The following is a 16,885-nucleotide window of genomic DNA, read 5'->3' as shown; positions in this document are numbered from 1 at the left end:
AGTGAAGAGGTGACTCCGGGATGCTGGCCTTCTAGGAAGAGTTGCAAAGAAAAAGCCATATATAAGACTGGCCAATAAAAAGAAAAGATGAAGATGGGCAAAAGAACAAACACTGGACAGAGGAAATCTGCCTGGAAGGCCAGCATCCCGGAGTCACCTCTTCACTGTTGACATTTCTAAGTGACCCCAAACTTTTGAACAGTAGTGTATATTTTGATTTGTTTAACACTTTTTTTGTTTGTTCCATATGTGTTATTTCAAAGTTTTGATGTCTTCATTATTATTCTACAATATAGTAAAAATAAAGAAAAACCCTTGAATGTGTCGTTCTGAAAGTCATAATGTCATGTGAAACAATGTGTTTAATTTGAGCCTCATATCAAAGACGCGTGTCTCTCGTATGTAAACTTGATAAACAAGAAAGCTTTTTGAATTTAATTAAATTTGACTCATTGAAGTGTTAACACACTCACCTTTCCTTCTTTCTCCAACAGGGTTGCCATGGTGCGGTTCTTCAACTCCCCCAATGTGCTCCAGGGTTTCCAGATGCACACACGTACGCTGCGCCTCTTCCCCCGGCCTGTGGTGGCATTCCAGGCCACGTCCTTCCTGGCCTCACGGCCCCGACGCTCAGGCTTCGCTGAGAAGCTGTCGCACACCCAGGCCGTGGAGTACTATGGCGAGTGGGCCCTCAACCCCACCAACCTGGCCTTTCAGAGGATCCACAACAGTAAGTCCCTTACCCTAGCCTACACGCCTGCTGTACTGCATATACCATGCACTGACTGACAATTGGTGTGTTTGTGTTTAGAGCTGACCCGAACCATACTGTGCTAGCTTGGATATTTATAGTGTGAAGTGAAGTGTAGCCCTTTACACTCATACCCGTATACGAGTTGAAAATTGCAGATTTGTGCACTAGTTGTCTAAATTGGAATGTTAGTGGCTGTACAGTAACACGCTATATATGAAGTTAGAGCTCTGGCTCTGCGCTTCACAGATGACGCGGATGCTACACTAAAGGACAGTTTTGCTAGCACAGACTGGAATATGTTCCGGGATTCATCCAATGGCATTGAGGAATACACCCGCCTCAGTCATCGGCTTCATCAATAAGTGCATCAATGACGTCGTCCCCACAGTGACTGTACAAACATATCCCAACCAGAAGCCATTGATTGCAGGCAACATCCGCATCGCGCTAAAGGCTAGAGCTGCTGCTTTCAAGGAGCGGGAGAACAATCCGGACGCTTATAAGAAATCCCGCTATGCCCTCAGACGAACCATCAAACAAGCGAAGCGTCAATACAGGATTAAGATTGAATCCTACTACAACGGCTCTGACGCTTGTCGGATGTGGCAGGGCTTGAAAACTATTACGGACTACAAAGGGAAACCCAGACGCGAGCTGCCCAGTGACGCGAGCCTACCAGACGAGTTAAATGCCCTTTTATGCTCGCTTCGAGGCAAGCAACACTGAAGCATGCACGAGAGCACCAGCTGTTCTGGATGACTGTGTGATAACGCTCTCGGTAGCCGATGTGAACAAAACCTTTAAACAGGTCAACATTCACAAAGCCGCTGGGCCAGACGGATTACCAGGGCGTGTACTCAAAGCATGCGCGGACCAAATGTCAAGTGTCTTCACTGACATTATCAACCTCTCCCTGACAGAGTCTGTAATACCTACATGTTTCAAGCAGACCACCATAGTCCCTGTGCCCTGAGAAGCAAAGGTAACCTGCCTAATTGTTTACCGCCCCGTGGCACTCACGTTGGTAGCCATGAAATGCTTTGAAAGGCTGGTTATGGCTCACTTCAACAGCATCCTCCCGGACACCCTAGACCCAATATAATTCGCATACCGCCCCAACAGATCAACAGATGACGCAATCTCAATCGCACTCCACACTGCTCTTTCTCACCTGGACAAAAGGAACACCTATGTGAGAATGCTGTTCATCGACTACAGCTCAGCGTTCAACACCATAGTGCCCACGAAGCTCATCACTAAGCTAAGGACTCTGGGACTAAACACCTCCCTCTGCAACTGGTTCCTGGACTTCCTGACGGGCCGCCCCCAGGTGGTAAGAGTAGGCAACAATACGTCTGCTACGCTGATCCTTAACACTGGGGCCCCTCAGGGGTGTGTACTTAGTCCCGTCCTGTATTCCCTGTTCACCCACGACTGCGTGGCCAAACACGACTCCAACACCATCATTAAGTTTACTGACGACACAACAGTGGTAGGCCGGATCACCGACAATGATGAGACGGCCTATAGGGAGGAGGTCAGAGAACTGGCAGTGTGGTGCCAGGACAACGACCTCTACCTCAATGTGAGCAAGACAAAGGAGCTGATGGTGGACAACAGGAAAAGGCAGGCCGAACAGGCCCCCATTAACATCGGGACTGAAGTGGAGCGGGTCGAGAGTTTCACGTTCCTTGGTGTCCACATCACCAACGAACTATCATGGTGCAAACACACCAAGACAGTTGTGAAGAAGGCACCACAAAACCTTTTCCCTCTCAGGAGACTGAAAAGATTTGGCATGGGTCCCCAGATCCTCAAAAGGTTTAGTTATAGACTGTTTTCTCTGCTGCCGCACGACAAGCAGTACCGGAGCGCCACGTCTAGGACAAAGACTCCTCAACAACTTCCACCCCAAGCCATTAGACTGCTGAACAATTCATAAAAATCGCCACCGGACAATTTACATTGACCCCCCCCTCCCTTTTGTACACTGCTGCTACTTGCTGTTTGTTTATTACCTATGCATAGTCACTTCACCACCACCTACATGTACAGATTACCTCAACCAGCCTGTACCCCTGCACACTGACGCCACCCTGTATATAGCCTCGCTATTCTTATTGTGTTACTTTTTATTATTACTTTTTATTTTTTAGCCTACTTGGTAAATATTTTCTTGTTCTTGAACTGGACGGTTGGTTAAGGGCTTGTAAGTAAGCATTTCACGGTAAAGTCTACACTTGTTGTATTCGGCGCATGTGGCAAATAAAGTTTGATTTGTATTTTGACTGACAGACGTTCTGAACTTGACCATCAAGCGGCTAGAAGTTGCTCCCACCCCTCCTGGTAATTGGACAACTTTAGCACATTTTTGGTTGTCTTAATGAGGGAAAATGCTGTAAATAAAGATGACTCGATGTATTTTGAAAGATGAGAGGCTGAGGATTATAATAGGTACCGCTTTCATGTCATAAAAGCAAGCCAAACAACCGCGAGTCCAAATGTGCACCTCACATTTCCAAATTCCAAAAATCAATGGTCACTATGTTTGATGTTCAGTTACAAGATGACATGGCGTCATCCCTTGGGTTGTTCTGATCAGAACGAGCCTACGTTTGTTTATTGTGAAGGAAATTTGCCGCAGGACACGCACCTGAATGCACTAATGACTCCTTTCTAAGCGCACCAATCTGTTTCTTGTGAAAGCCTGATAGTATTTTAGAACGTAGCTAGTCACGTTGGCAATAGACCAAGCTTTCAAATAATGCACATCTGACCCAGATTGCGATTTTATAATGGGCCATTTTTGCATCGCGTTAACAACAACAGGAATTGTGTGATTGCAGGGTTGTGTTCCATGCGATACGACTACAAGGGTTCTTGCTACAGTTCCTCAAACGGCACAGCAGGAGAGCTCAAAAAAAGTACCTGTATGGTTGAAGACTCTTCTTTTGAGTCATAAAAGTGCGTTGAAATTGCTTAGGAACTGTGCACACTTTAGAAAGGTGTGTAGCCACTTAGTCCTCTCACTCAAACCCTTGTCATTTTCCAGTAATAGTCTTATCATGTTACTGAATGCATCCAGAGTATTTACAAATGCGGCAAAAGTACAGTAAATGTAAAATGCACATGAAATCAACAGTGTAATGTTTGGAGAATGAACAACCCAGCAACTATTGAGCATGAACAACCCAGCAGCGTTGCAGTTCTTGACACAAACCGGTGTGCCTGGCACCTACTACCATACTCCGATCAAAAGCACTTAAATATTTTGTCTTAACCATTCACTCTCTGAATGGCACACATACACAATCTATGTCTCAATTGTCTCAAGGCTTAAAAATCCTTCTTTAAGCTATATCCTTCCCTTCATCTACACTGACTTGAAGTGCATTTAATAGGTGACATCAATAAGGGATCATAGCTTTCACCTGGATTCAACTGGTCAGTCTGTCATGCAAAGAGCAGTTGTTCCTAATGTTTTGTGCACTCAGGTGTAGTTCAATGAGCGATACAGGCAGTTTGAAGGTCTCATAGTGTTTCTGAGCATACCTCTGTGTTCTGCAGATGTGTATGACCCATCTTTAATCGGAGACAAGGGCAAGTGGTACGCCCACCAGCTGCAGCCAGTGTTCTACCGTGTGTACGACGGCAGCTCCCAGCTGGCCGAGGCCATGAGCGGACCCGTAGAAGATGAGGCCAACGACTCGGACCCCACAGACGACAGGTAAAAAAAACAAGACCTCCACGGTTGGAAGGTTATAATGTTTTTTTGATAACATTTTGTCAATTATATTATCACAGTGGTAAATTTGAAGATTTTCTCAGTGCCAGGTACTGTCAACGGTCTAAAAGCTATTTTTCAATGTGTAAAACATGTTAGTGCTCCATTTAGCTGCATATAAAACTAGATTTGAAAGGAGGTCCTTTCCAGTGTTTGATCTGTGAATGTGTGCATCATTTGTGTGTTTGTGTGTGTGCAAGTGCGGCCGACGGAGACATAGCAGAAGAAGCAGCATGGTAGGCTATAGAATGTTGATAGACAGCACATTAGCCACTAGATGGCGAACTCTAAACATTAGCTAGTAGATTTGCTAGTTGGCTCAATGGTTAGCTTGCTAGTCTTGCTAGAAATGATGTATGAGTTGAGGTTAATTTTAGTCTGAGAAAGGTTTAGTTAGCGTTTTTCAGTTAGCCTTCTGTAGACATGTAAGATGTCACCAAGATGGTGTCCGGGGTAATGCTACTCTGTTTTGTCTCCGTGGCAGCGACAGTGAGGCTGGCTACGATGACTCCAGCTCTTCCTACTCGTCACTTGGAGACTTGGTGAGCGAAATGATCAAATGTGACATCCAAGGGGACACGCCAAGTAAGTATCTGTGCCATTTCACCAAGGCTGCATTTATTCAGGCAACCCAATTCTATTATTTTGCCCAATTATTGGCAAAAGAGCTGATCTGATTGGTCAAAAGACCAATAAAGTGAGAAAAAGATCAGATTTGGGCTGCCTGTGTAATTGCAGCTCAAGAACCACCCAGCTTACACATACTTATTGTTATGACAAAAAACGGTAAATTCCCCTGATTATAATAACCGACAATTGTTTTCATCTTGAAAAAGATTCCTTTCAGAAACGGTCACTAGCTAAACATTTTGTTTTGTGAACCTTTGGCCATCAATACTAACTAATATCTGTCTTTTGGTGTCGTAGACCTGGATCCCCCTACCCACGCTGCACTGGGAGACGCCAGCGAAGTGGAGTTCCAGGACTTCCAGGAGTTTAAGGGAGGAGAGGGTCCTCTCCCCCAAGAGAAGGCACTGCCTGAGGGGGGTGACGGAGCTCCTGAACCTCCTGATGGACAAGCCCTCCGCTCGAGCTCCAGCACAACCGCCAGCTCCAGCCCCAGCACCAGCACAATCATCCAGGGAGTCAACAATGTCAGTGAACCGCTCAATTTACACCAGTATAAAATTATGCAGTTAACACGATATATGTTTTTAGCAACTGGCATTTTTGGCAACTTACGTTTTGAATTCGAGAACATAATGGCAATAATTATATCTTTGCTTGAGTTTTTTGTTCTTCTTCCTTCGAAAGTGGCAATCTCGTGTATTTAATATCAACCATTAGTGTCCATTGATTGATGTTCATTGTGGCCAGGAGCAGGCAGAACCAGTGGAAATGGAGGCATTGGCCAGTGCAGCTCTACAGAACCCTGTCCCGGGATTGGGCGCTCCGCCCTTCTCCAGACCTCCCCCCGACGCCGCCCCAGTGGGACCACCCAATAAGAAGGGAGAGTACGACAACCCCTACTTTGAGCCTCAGTATGGCTTCCCTGCTGAGGAGGACCCTGAGGCAGAAGACCAAGAGGAGATGTACACTCCCCGGTTCAACCAGAACCTCAATGGCAACAAGTACGTTACAACACACCTACGTTACAACACACCTACGCCATAACGATGTACACACAAACAAGCATCATAAGCCACACATTCTGAAAACATAGTTGAAAAAAAAAAGTGATGTATTCATCTCTTAAACATACACACCCAATTTAGTCTCAGCTCCTGAATTCTGCATCTGTGATATGCCTCTGGTGTAGCAGTCGAAAAACTAAGCTAACAGAGCGTGACAGACCTCTAACAGATCCAGACCTCGAACACTTCTTCTGCTCCACAGAGCCCAACGCCCCCTGAGGCCCAGCAGCCTAAAGCTGCCCGGAGAGTCGGACGGGGAGGGCGACTCCCGCAACAGTTCTCCAAACTCCACCATCTCCAACAACAGCAGTGATGGCTTTGGGGGCCTCATGTCCTTTGCCAGTGAGTCTCCTGATCCGGAGTCTATTTCAGTTGTATGATAATCACAGATCTGAAAGGGCTGGATAGGTGACGGTTACAGTTTGTCCTCCAAAGCTGAGCTTTTTTGCCTTTCTGCTCGTCTATCCTGTCCTATGGGATCTTTGAACACCGAAGGGGGAATGGGTAAGGATTACCCAGCGGGCAATACTGGTTGCTGGTCTTCTCAACCAGGAAGACAACCAGAAATGTACAGTTTACAACCAGAAATGGACAATATTTGCCAGCTAGGTAGGGATTGAAATGGAGCTTGACGATGGGCTGCAAATCATCACGGGTAATACTATAGGATGGTGAGACATGGTTGAATGTTGGTTTCTTTGATAGACTTCATCAGCGACACTCTCTTTCACTGCAGGTAATCTGTACAAGAACCACGGCACCAGCTTTAGCCTCTCCAACCTGTCTGTACCCAACAAGGGGGGGCTGAGGGAGAAGGCCGCTGGGGCTGGGCCCTTCCCCAATCTCAAAGGTACCATACTAATGCAGCCCTTTGCCCTGTTTTGTCCACCTTTCACGTTGTCTTCACTCATCCTTCATCTCTCTTTCTATCTCTGACTTTTATCCATCTCATCTCCTTCTCCATGGCTGTATTCCCCTCTTATCTGTTTTCTGTACAATTTTTGTGCCCTACAGCCGATTGCGGTCAGGTTTGTCAGTTGAAGGCAGTAGAGGCAGGCTGTCTACCAAAACAATGCCCTTTCAAAGTTCAAAGGGTTGCCATACAGCTCTTGCAGTGGTTACAAAGTGTAAATGTTTTCGTTTTGTCCATGGGCATTAAAAGTCATATTTGGAGTGCAAATTTTACAATATTTTATACACCGTATCGTGTCTGCTATTTATCTTGATAAGACACATTGAGCATAAGCTACAGTCAACTTAATCATTTAAAGTAACTGTTTCCAGATTTCTTAGAAATTTGACCAATAATTAATTACAATATGAGTGAAAAAGTTTTAATTAAAAAACGTTTATTTTATTAAGTGTGTTTTAAAAGCAGCTTTTCTTTGTTTGAATTATGTGGGCATACCCCAACAACAGAATGGTGTCGGCGTATACCAGTCATTAAAACCACTGTAGACCGCTGATTGGCCAGCTCAATGAGCCAACATGATGTCATGTTCTATGAGGAAATAACAGGCATTTTTTAAACTGTTTGACTTTGAGGTGGGGTTTTTGAAGTGTTTTTTCCCCCTCCAATTTATGATTTGGCCACAAATACAAGTATGGGATGAGTTAACAACATGATTCGGGTACGAGTTAACAGAATATTACTTTTAAAAGTAAGATTTTCACTGGACAGTTAGGCCTACTTTAACCTGGTGTGGAGAAGGAAGGAGAGAAGATGACATAATAATGTGTAACTCTGACTGACATGTTGAACTTCTTTAACATCAGCATATTTCTTCCTCAGAGGCTGTTGCTTTGTTTGCACTAAGTAGAGTTAGTATTGACAGTATGTCAAGTAAGCATTCAGGGCTCATGCTGAAATGTCTGGTAAGCCAGTTTAGGCTACACGGTATAGCATTTATGCAACTTTACATTGTAGATTTTTACCTTTTTTCCTTTTGCCTTTTCTCCTCTAATTATTTTAATTTACAAAAATATAGAATATTTTAATTTTGACATAGAGGAGAACATTGAGGAAGGTTTGTAGAAATCTTTATTTAGATTTTTTTAATAGAATGAATGGACTTTCATTCTAAATTTGTATTTGTCCGTCTGTGGACTGTCATGTTGATGTAAGTTAGGCAATAGGTGGATATTGAGGACCCCGTTTTCAATGTTCCCAATCCCACATGGTTGCCTGATTTGTTATGGGAACATTTGTGAGAGAAAATAAGAAATGCATGTGTTAAATTCAATAGCCCCACGCTGTGTGGGACAATAGCCATAGCAAACCAACGTTTGTTTCTTTTTTCCTTTTGATGGTGATTTTGTTTTGTCTTGACTGTTCAGATGACAGCCCGGCTAGTACCCCGGGTAGCCCGGGTCCAGACAGTCCGGGTATGTTATTGTCTGGTGTGGTAGTTTGTTTTGCCCTACAACTAGCTCCATCTTTGACCCTTATTCGATCCTACCTGAGTCCATATTACTCAGGTTGCATACTAGGAGATATACCTGTATATACATTCATGTATATCCATATCCTTCCCTCTGTTTCCTTGTTATTCCTCTCTGTTTGGTGGGAGTCTGATGCGCTATGATGCACACATTTATAGACGACAGATCTCTCAATTTGCATACATATTTACCCCCTTTTTATGTGGCATTTTCACGTTTTGTGTTTTTTCTCTTGGTTTCCAAACAGGGTTGGGGTCAAGTCAGTTTTCAATTCCACTCAATATTTGAGGATGAATTGACATTCAGTTCCTGAATGGCAAATTACCCATTGCTTTCGATGAGGATTTTTCATTTCATCGATTTGAAGCACAATTGATTACCCAAGTGGACTGGAATTGAAATGAAACTGACACCTGATCTCCTTGCTCTGTGCAGTCTGTTACCTTGCTTGCTCGCTTGTTCGGTGGCTCTCCATCGTTCTTGTGTGTTCTCCGTCTGAGGTCTCTGTGGTCCGGGAGCCCATAAACTCGCTCTCTTCTGGACATAGACACTTAAAATTGGCAAATGCTTTCTCCCACCCCTAGATGGTCTAAAAAGATATAGCGGTCCTAACAATCACCACATGTAAGATTGGCCATGAAATTTAATGGCCATAACCTTTTGAGATTAAAAAATGTCCTTCCCCCTTCCTTGGTCTGTCTCCCTCGTTCTTTTTCTTCTTCTTTTTATTTTCTGCACTCTTTGTGCGCTCTGTCAATGTGTTGCTGTGCATGTGTGTTGTGTGTTGATGTTCAGACTGGTTCGGTCTGGGCCGGTGTCCCTCTCTGTCCCTCTTCCCACTTCTCTGCACTAATTCTGGGTTTTGTGTCCAGTATTTGGACTAAATTCTCTAATGGAGATAATTACAGAGGCCGGTCCGGTGAGTGGAGAAGGTGGGTTCCGCCCTTTAAAACTGCGTGGGCTGCATGCTTCTCCTAGCCAGTCAACTACATCTCCCGGCATCCATCCTCGCTCACCCTCTCACTCCTCTGTCACCTGACATGCACCATCGAGAGATCATTCATCGTCATACATCGAGTCTGTCCTGTTGTCTTTCCCCATCCACAGTGACTGTTCCCCCAATCACTAACCTTTGCCGAGTCACTCCACCCATCCACACGTCTTTGTGTTAGTTTGGTTCGGGCCCATCACGATCTTAGCTTGTTAGAAGCTGTGCATCCCATATTGACAATTGTGAAGATGATGCCATTCATTTATTTATTTTTTGTGCCAATCTAAGTCTCTGCATTCCACAGTATTGTATGGGACCTGACAAGATGTTGATTCGAGTTGGTCAACATCAGCTTTCCCATTATTCTCCAAGCCAAGCAAGAAGCTATATTTGCTTGTTTGGCCACCTCTTTGGTCTCACACATGCACACCTAGACCTCCCATCACCTTGCCAGTGGAGGCAGGCCTTAGCCAATCAAAACTGCTACCCTGTAGGTAAGGCATGACATCATTCTTCCAGTGCTGTGAGTTAGTTTTAAACACTGTTTCATTGATAATTGAATTAAGGAGTGCGGTCTCACAGCACCAAGAGTGCTGTTCTGTCTTACTTCCTAAACTCATAGTCACCAGTTTTGATTGGAGTTGTCATTGGACACTTAGCTGGCTTTGTGGTTACTGAGCATCTGTACCAGTACCACAGTGATCAAATGGAATGGAATTGTTTGAAGTGCTTTGATGCATGTTGTACAACTTATGGACGATGCTTCGGAAAATGTGGGGGAAAATGACATCGTTGTCAGGTGAGGTCTTTGGTAACATGCGGTCATAGAGCCTACAATAATGGCTACGAAATGCCATGACAAAATTGGATATACTGGTAACAGCCAATGTCTGTTTATGACAAGGACCCAATGCATTTTTGGTGGATGTATTAATTTGTATCCTCACATTCAAGACATTAGCTTTAGCTTAAATGTTCAGTGTCAAACAGGCTACCCACTGGGCAAAAACTGGTTGAATCAACATTGTTTCCACGTCATAAAAAAAAGTGACTTTGAATCACCGTGGAAAACTGATTGGATTTGCAAAAAGTCATCAACGTAAGGGAATACATTTTTTTGGTGTTGATTCTCTTTAGTTGACAACTCAACCAAATGTAAATCAAAAATAGACGTTGAACTGAGGTCTGCCCAGTGGGTAAGTTATGTAGGCGCAACAATATTATAATCGGTTTGATAATAATATTGTTCACAGGCCAAATCTCTGCAGGGGATCCACCATATGCCATGTCACTGTGTTCATGTGAGTGTCTGTCAAACTGTACAAGGTGACTAACCGTATGAACACTACAGTGTGGAGCTTTCCGTTAGCCATGTGTGTGTGATTGTCGACCCATCTGTATTTTTCGTTCTTTTTCTGCATGACACACAACTTGTCTTGTTGCCATGCAGATCCCGCTCCGATCTGACCTCGCCTCTGTTCTCTGCCAATGTGTGATGCCCAAACACAGCGCCATTTTGACTCCTTCTGTGTGACGTCCCAGTTGATCTGTCCCTCACGTTTTAGTGTCTGAATATGAAACCTGTAGCTCAGCTGGTCATTAGCTAGTGTCCCTGCCACTGAAAATGTATGTGTGTGAGTGTGTCCTTTCATGTATGCAGGATGTGTCCCGTCTTTGATGTGGTTTTCTAATTAGTACACCGTAGACTATGTGATTTAGGGGCTTTGTAGTGAAGTGTATAAGCTCTTCCTGTATCAAGTCGACTAGTATTTCTCTTTGTATGTCCCCGACTTGTCGTTGGTTTACTATAGAGACCTCATTGTTCTATATGGCTCCTGCAGGAGGCGCCCGCGGTCCCCCCAGGGCGCTCGTTGACCAGAAGTCGTCGGTCATTAAGCACAGTCCCACGGTCAAGAGAGAGTCCCCTTCGCCCCAGGGCCGTGCCAACAACACCAGGTAACAGACCCCTATGAGACTGTATTACCAGGACTTTGCTGTCATGGCATTCTTTGACAACTCACGCTGACTGCCATATTTGAATTAGTTTACCACCTTCATGGCATAATGTCTTCATGATATCATGTTGGCCATCAAAAAACAAAAGCTGGTTGTCATAAACTTTCTGGCCAATATAATGTCAAATGACAGACCTGGATAGGGGATAGACAACCCTTCTCCTGAAGGGGATTGATATAACTTAAGAGCCAACGGTGACATATACAAAAAGGGGAGTGTGGTCGGAGTGACTGAACCAGAGCTGTGTCTCCCAGTGAGAACCAGCAGTTCCTGAAGGAGGTGGTGCAGAGCGTGCTGGATGGCCAAGGCGTGGGCTGGCTCAACATGAAGAAGGTGCGCCGCCTGCTGGAGAACGAGCAGCTGCGCGTCTTCGTGCTGAGCAAGCTGAACCGGGCCGTCCAGTCAGAGGAGGATGTCAGGCAGGAGGTCATCCGGGATGTGGTGAGTGGAGAAAGGAATTGGGCAAGAGAGGGGGAGAGAAGTTGTAATTGTGTTTTTAACCTTGATTTTGAATTAAAGCTGAATAACACCTTTCAATTAAAATGTGCGTGTGTGTTCTACTCTTCAGGAGATTAGCAGGAAGGTTTACAAGGGCATGTTAGACATACTGAAGTGCACCGTTTCTAGTCTGGAACACTCGTACACCAATGCCGGGCTTGGAGGCATGGCCAGCGTCTTCGTTCTGCTGGAAATCGCACGCACCCACTACCAAACCAAAGGTAACGTTCAGGAAACCTACACTCGACTGAAAGTGTCAACATTTTCTCTCAAAGTACACATTCAATCAGCATGTCATGCCCCCTCCCAAAACTACGGCTTAACTATTTCCTCTGAAAAAATGAAAGTGACTGATGCTTGATTCTTGTTTGAAACCAAAGAAGTGCTTGACAGCGTTTCATATACTCCACTTAAAGGCAGCGTAAGTATTGGATAGGAAAAGGAGTGCAATCTAGATCATTTCTGCGGCCAGCCTTTTTTGTATTTTTCTTTTATCAACTCACCTGGAAAGTAAGCCGTATGTTTTTACAGCAGTGAGTTCAGGTTTAATCTCTGAGTCAGTACCGTCAACGCATGCCTCATTTTTAGGTGACCGTTGCAGTTTAATTAAGCATTCACTGAGCGAATTTGGGTCATAAGAGCAGACAACTAGGGATGTGACAAACGATAAAAAAAAACATTTAATAGAAATTCAACTCAAATTCACAATGCAGCTTTGCTACTGCCAGCAACGGGTTGGGTCTCGGTGCATCCCTTTTAGATGGGTAAGCATTGCACCTCTACTGCCATTACTGGACCTCAATTCCACGCTGCAAAGTTTACATTTCCTTCTTCACGTAACTTCTTAAAATATTGCAATACAGGACTTTGATACTGTCGCTTGCCTTTCTCTGCCATTTTTCCAACCGTTAACGACGATGACGTAGTGTTGGAGCATCGACTCCAAAATAATTGATTCTTCGACTCCTTGCATGTCGACTCCCATTTCTAAGTGCTAAGATTCGATTCCGCTAGGAATCACTCCTAAGATTCCGATTTTTTTGGAATGGAAGAAACGGATTAGTTGCCGTACTTACGAGAATACAAACACTCCCATCTTTCATGGCTAGCTAGCAAGGGACAGAGGGAGGGGAGGGGAGGGGCACAGTATAGGCAGGTCAGTCACCAGGCAGACAGTCAGAACCGTGCACTAGGCCTACCTATCGGCAATCAAAAGCTGTATCTCGCAATTTCTTGGCTTACAATGTCTCGCAACTTCAGTAAAGCAGGACCTGTCATCAATGAATAAACTAGAATAGTCTACACGCAACAGACCGAAGACTGAACACGCACTCGCATTGCGAAGAGAAAGAGCAGGGGTGTGTGTAATCATTAGTCTAAATAGTTGCAAAACGTTTTGCAACTTAAACAAGTTTCTATTGGACAAATGCAAGTAGCTCCCTACCTTTTTTGATCCGTTTAAGAAACGTTTTGCAGAATGGGCGTAATGAATACGCCCCAGGCATCCAGAAAAAAACGTGTGCATAGACGGGTTGGTTGTTTAGCAACAACGCCGATGCGTGCGCAACTATGGGGCGAAACAGACTGGGTTGGCTTAGATTGTTGACATGTAAACTATATTTTGTCTCCAATGTTTATTGAAAACAAACACATTTGCACAATGAGCACTTTGTCTCTCAAATACATCTTTACAGTTGTTGATTAGCTAGCTAGTGAATTATTGCCATATTAGCATTGACATGAAAATCAGTCAACATACCTCAAAACAAGACCTGGTATCAAGAACAAGATGAAACTAGCTGAAATGTGTCACTTACGATTCCCCACATGGCAGTTTCTTGTCAGTGTTGGTAGCTATCTGGCCATCCAGAATCACAACTCACGGACTTCTGCGCAGCTGCTGTATGCACATCGTTTTCTTAATGTTAAGGATCCCAATTTCGTTTTAGCGTTTGAACGTTCACACCCCTACAAACAACCGTCTATTCTAACCTTCAAACCTCCTACTGCAACTCTACACTGTTTCTTTCTTCTTTCGCTACTATCTCTTTCCCTTCTTCCCTATTCTTCTCCCTTTTTCCTCTTTGGTGGCCCCAGTAGACCCAGAGAAGCACAAGAGGAGCCCCAGTGACTCTGCAAGCAGCCCGGGCAGCAAGGAGAGCCCGTCTGCCCGCATGGAGAGCACCAGGCCCCCGGTGCTCCTCGTGGTGCCCCGTCTCCAACTGCCGCACCCCACCTCGGGGGGCAAAGGCACCCACCACTTTGACACCCGGAGTCTGAACGAGGAGAATTTTATTGCCTCCATTGGTGTGTAGCCCACCCCATCCCCCCTTGCATGCGCTCTGAGAGCACCCCTTGCCCCCCTGCTCACCAGTCTAAACCCTGCCCTACCCCTTGACCCACCTCTCTCCAACCAGGCAACAAGGAGAGTGCTTTCCCCTTAGAAAAAGAGCCCCTTATGATATTCCATCCACTTTGACCCACACCACTGATGTGCGCCCAATGGGTCAGCATTTAAAGCTGTAAAACTCTGAAATATATTTAGAACATAAATACACTATGCTGGTTTGCCGTAATATTTGTACACAGGTTGCATATTTGCACGTCACGCAACTCCAACCAAATTTTACAAATAACCACATTTGAATTCCAGATCTGGCCTTGGATCATATGTTGCTATGTGTGTGAGATTGTAACAGCTTTGAGCGGTGTAGGCGTGTGTGAAATATTGCATTGAGCCCCCCCCCCCCCCCCCCCGGCCTGGATGTGTTATGTGTTCCTCCCTCCCTTCTCTGAATGTTGAGTGCCCCTGTTTGCCGCCTCCTCTCGTGGAGTCCTCCTTTGTTTCCCTCCTAGCACCTTGACTGTGCATGTCTTCGTTTTCTGTTGTCTTCTCGAAACTCCAAATCTGCAGTACCGTCTGACCACCTGTCTCTGCCTTTACTGCAGGTTTCCTTTAAAGCGTGCTGTACAAGTAGCAGCTCTCTCAGCTCTAGCATGGAGGGTGGAGCGTCACTCCCCAGTAAACAGGCCCAAGGAAGAAACAAATGTCATGCTCACCGTTAGCAAGCCACGGTTGGCATTTAGCTTAGGGATAGGGCTAATTTAACACTGAACATCGTGGAGAAGGAGTGAAGCATTGCTTCTCCTTTCGACCACCATTCTACTATCTCAAATGTTACTTTGGGTCTGTATACAGGGGACAGATTCACCCAACTCCCTCAATCTCCCTACCTACCAACCTACCCTCACTTCACCAGTCCCTTTTCTCTCTTTGGGAAGATGCAGCTTCAATTCTACAGAATGTCTTTTTGAGACTTGCACCCCTGCTTCTGCAACAGCTCCATTCAACTTGCCTGCTAGCTGGCTGGCCACTCCATCCCCATCCCATGCCCTTCACCCAAGCCCTGCTGCCTCTGTCACACTGGTTCTGGAGAGCCACACACTGCTAGCCAATAAGTTAACGCCTCGGTCACAGAACATTTTCAAGGAGCCGCAGTATTCTCCCTTGTGTGGTTCTCCAGGACCATGGTCCAGGAGTGTTGGGTGTGTTGTAATGTTACACCTCAGTAGCAGTAACTGGCAATGGATCAAACTCTGCATACAGATAATTATGTCATAGTGTTCCATATTGCCAAGCTGGAATGTGACTACTCGCAGACATTACAAAACATCCTCAATTGTTAAAATAATATATTTTTTTTTTAATGCTTAATTTTTTTTTATGTTATGGTTTATCTAATGCTCATCCTCCATACCTGCCTACTCAACCAGCTCTCTGACACTCTCTCTGTCTTTCTCTCCTTGCTTGCAATGCATCTTGGGTAGAATTGTGGAGCAGGCACCATGAAAAGGATAAGCAAAAAGCTATGGAAAAACAACAGAGTAAGATATTTTTCACACACAAAAAAAGACTGGGGCATTGCATAACCGCCAGCTCTTAACACTTCCACGCCCTTTTCTCCACCTTTCCCCAACCTACTTATGTTTATTAGTCACAAATGATTTAAATAGTTCATGTAAGTGATCATGTTGACATGGATAATTATTCTAGGTCTATAATCTTGATTTGAGGTGTGTACGTAACGTTTTGGGAATTTGGGGTGAATCACGTCTTGATATCAGTGGAATAACTTGAGTTACACTTGCATATCTCAAATCAGGAGTCATAATGTAGGAAGTTCCTCTTTCTTTCCATAGAGCTCCTCTGTCATATGTTTGCCAACAACTTTTTCCATTCCTATTCACTGAGTTGTGAAATAGTCATTGGAAACGTAGTCTGTCAGACCCATACCTAATCCCAAACATTCCCTATTTTCCTGGGCTCTTGAGGTTCTATCAAAGTTAAGTAAGTTGTGGCATTTTTATTTAGCAAATGTGCTTTTCTGGAAAATCACTACATGGCAAGAAGTTAAATTGTACAACAAGAAAACATAACTGAGCCATGAATGAATACACACTAGTTTGTTAGAGTACAAACATCTCTTGCAGGTTTGTTGGCTGCATGACCAAATGTATCACAGAAGTCAAGTCATGGTTACATTTGCATTGAACATTTGCACATTTGCCCCATTTATAATTGACTGTACTTTCTTCCAATGTAAAGGTTTGATGTCCTGGACTCTTCAAAATGTACAGATTGCAGGCCAGCGTTTGTTTAATTGTAGTAACATTTTCCTAGAGGTGCATTATGTGAGTCGTAACAA

At 44.5% G+C, this 16,885-nt stretch overlaps 1 protein-coding gene across 15 annotated transcripts in view; it reads left to right on the top strand.

Annotated features, from left to right (window-relative positions):
- LOC139562906 (MAP kinase-activating death domain protein-like) overlaps positions 1 to 16,885 on the top strand; it is an 80,967-nt gene that overhangs the window by 38,890 nt on the left and 25,192 nt on the right. For 4 of the 15 annotated variants that reach the window (XM_071381052.1, XM_071381055.1, XM_071381057.1 and 1 more), the window contains 14 exons: positions 495 to 730; positions 4,322 to 4,481; positions 4,739 to 4,774; positions 5,023 to 5,123; positions 5,466 to 5,692; positions 5,916 to 6,169; positions 6,435 to 6,574; positions 6,969 to 7,082; positions 9,547 to 9,606; positions 11,507 to 11,621; positions 11,936 to 12,122; positions 12,250 to 12,400; positions 14,277 to 14,486; positions 16,008 to 16,064. In XM_071381052.1, coding sequence (XP_071237153.1) covers positions 495 to 730; positions 4,322 to 4,481; positions 4,739 to 4,774; positions 5,023 to 5,123; positions 5,466 to 5,692; positions 5,916 to 6,169; positions 6,435 to 6,574; positions 6,969 to 7,082; positions 9,547 to 9,606; positions 11,507 to 11,621; positions 11,936 to 12,122; positions 12,250 to 12,400; positions 14,277 to 14,486; positions 16,008 to 16,064 — 2,048 coding nt within the window. Of the gene's footprint in view, positions 1 to 494; positions 731 to 4,321; positions 4,482 to 4,738; positions 4,775 to 5,022; positions 5,124 to 5,465; positions 5,693 to 5,915; positions 6,170 to 6,434; positions 6,575 to 6,968; positions 7,083 to 9,546; positions 9,607 to 11,476; positions 11,622 to 11,935; positions 12,123 to 12,249; positions 12,401 to 14,276; positions 14,487 to 16,007; positions 16,065 to 16,885 lie in introns of all 15 variants that reach the window. The other 11 variants (XM_071381063.1, XM_071381062.1, XM_071381061.1 and 8 more) reach the window with 8 other exon arrangements.

The sequence above is a fragment of the Salvelinus alpinus genome, chromosome 33 (genome assembly GCF_045679555.1).
Source record: "Salvelinus alpinus chromosome 33, SLU_Salpinus.1, whole genome shotgun sequence".
In the NCBI taxonomy this organism is placed as follows: Eukaryota; Metazoa; Chordata; class Actinopteri; order Salmoniformes; family Salmonidae; genus Salvelinus; species Salvelinus alpinus.
The sequence above is the reverse complement of the archived record's forward strand: the minus strand, read 5'-3'. Positions and strand labels throughout refer to the sequence as shown.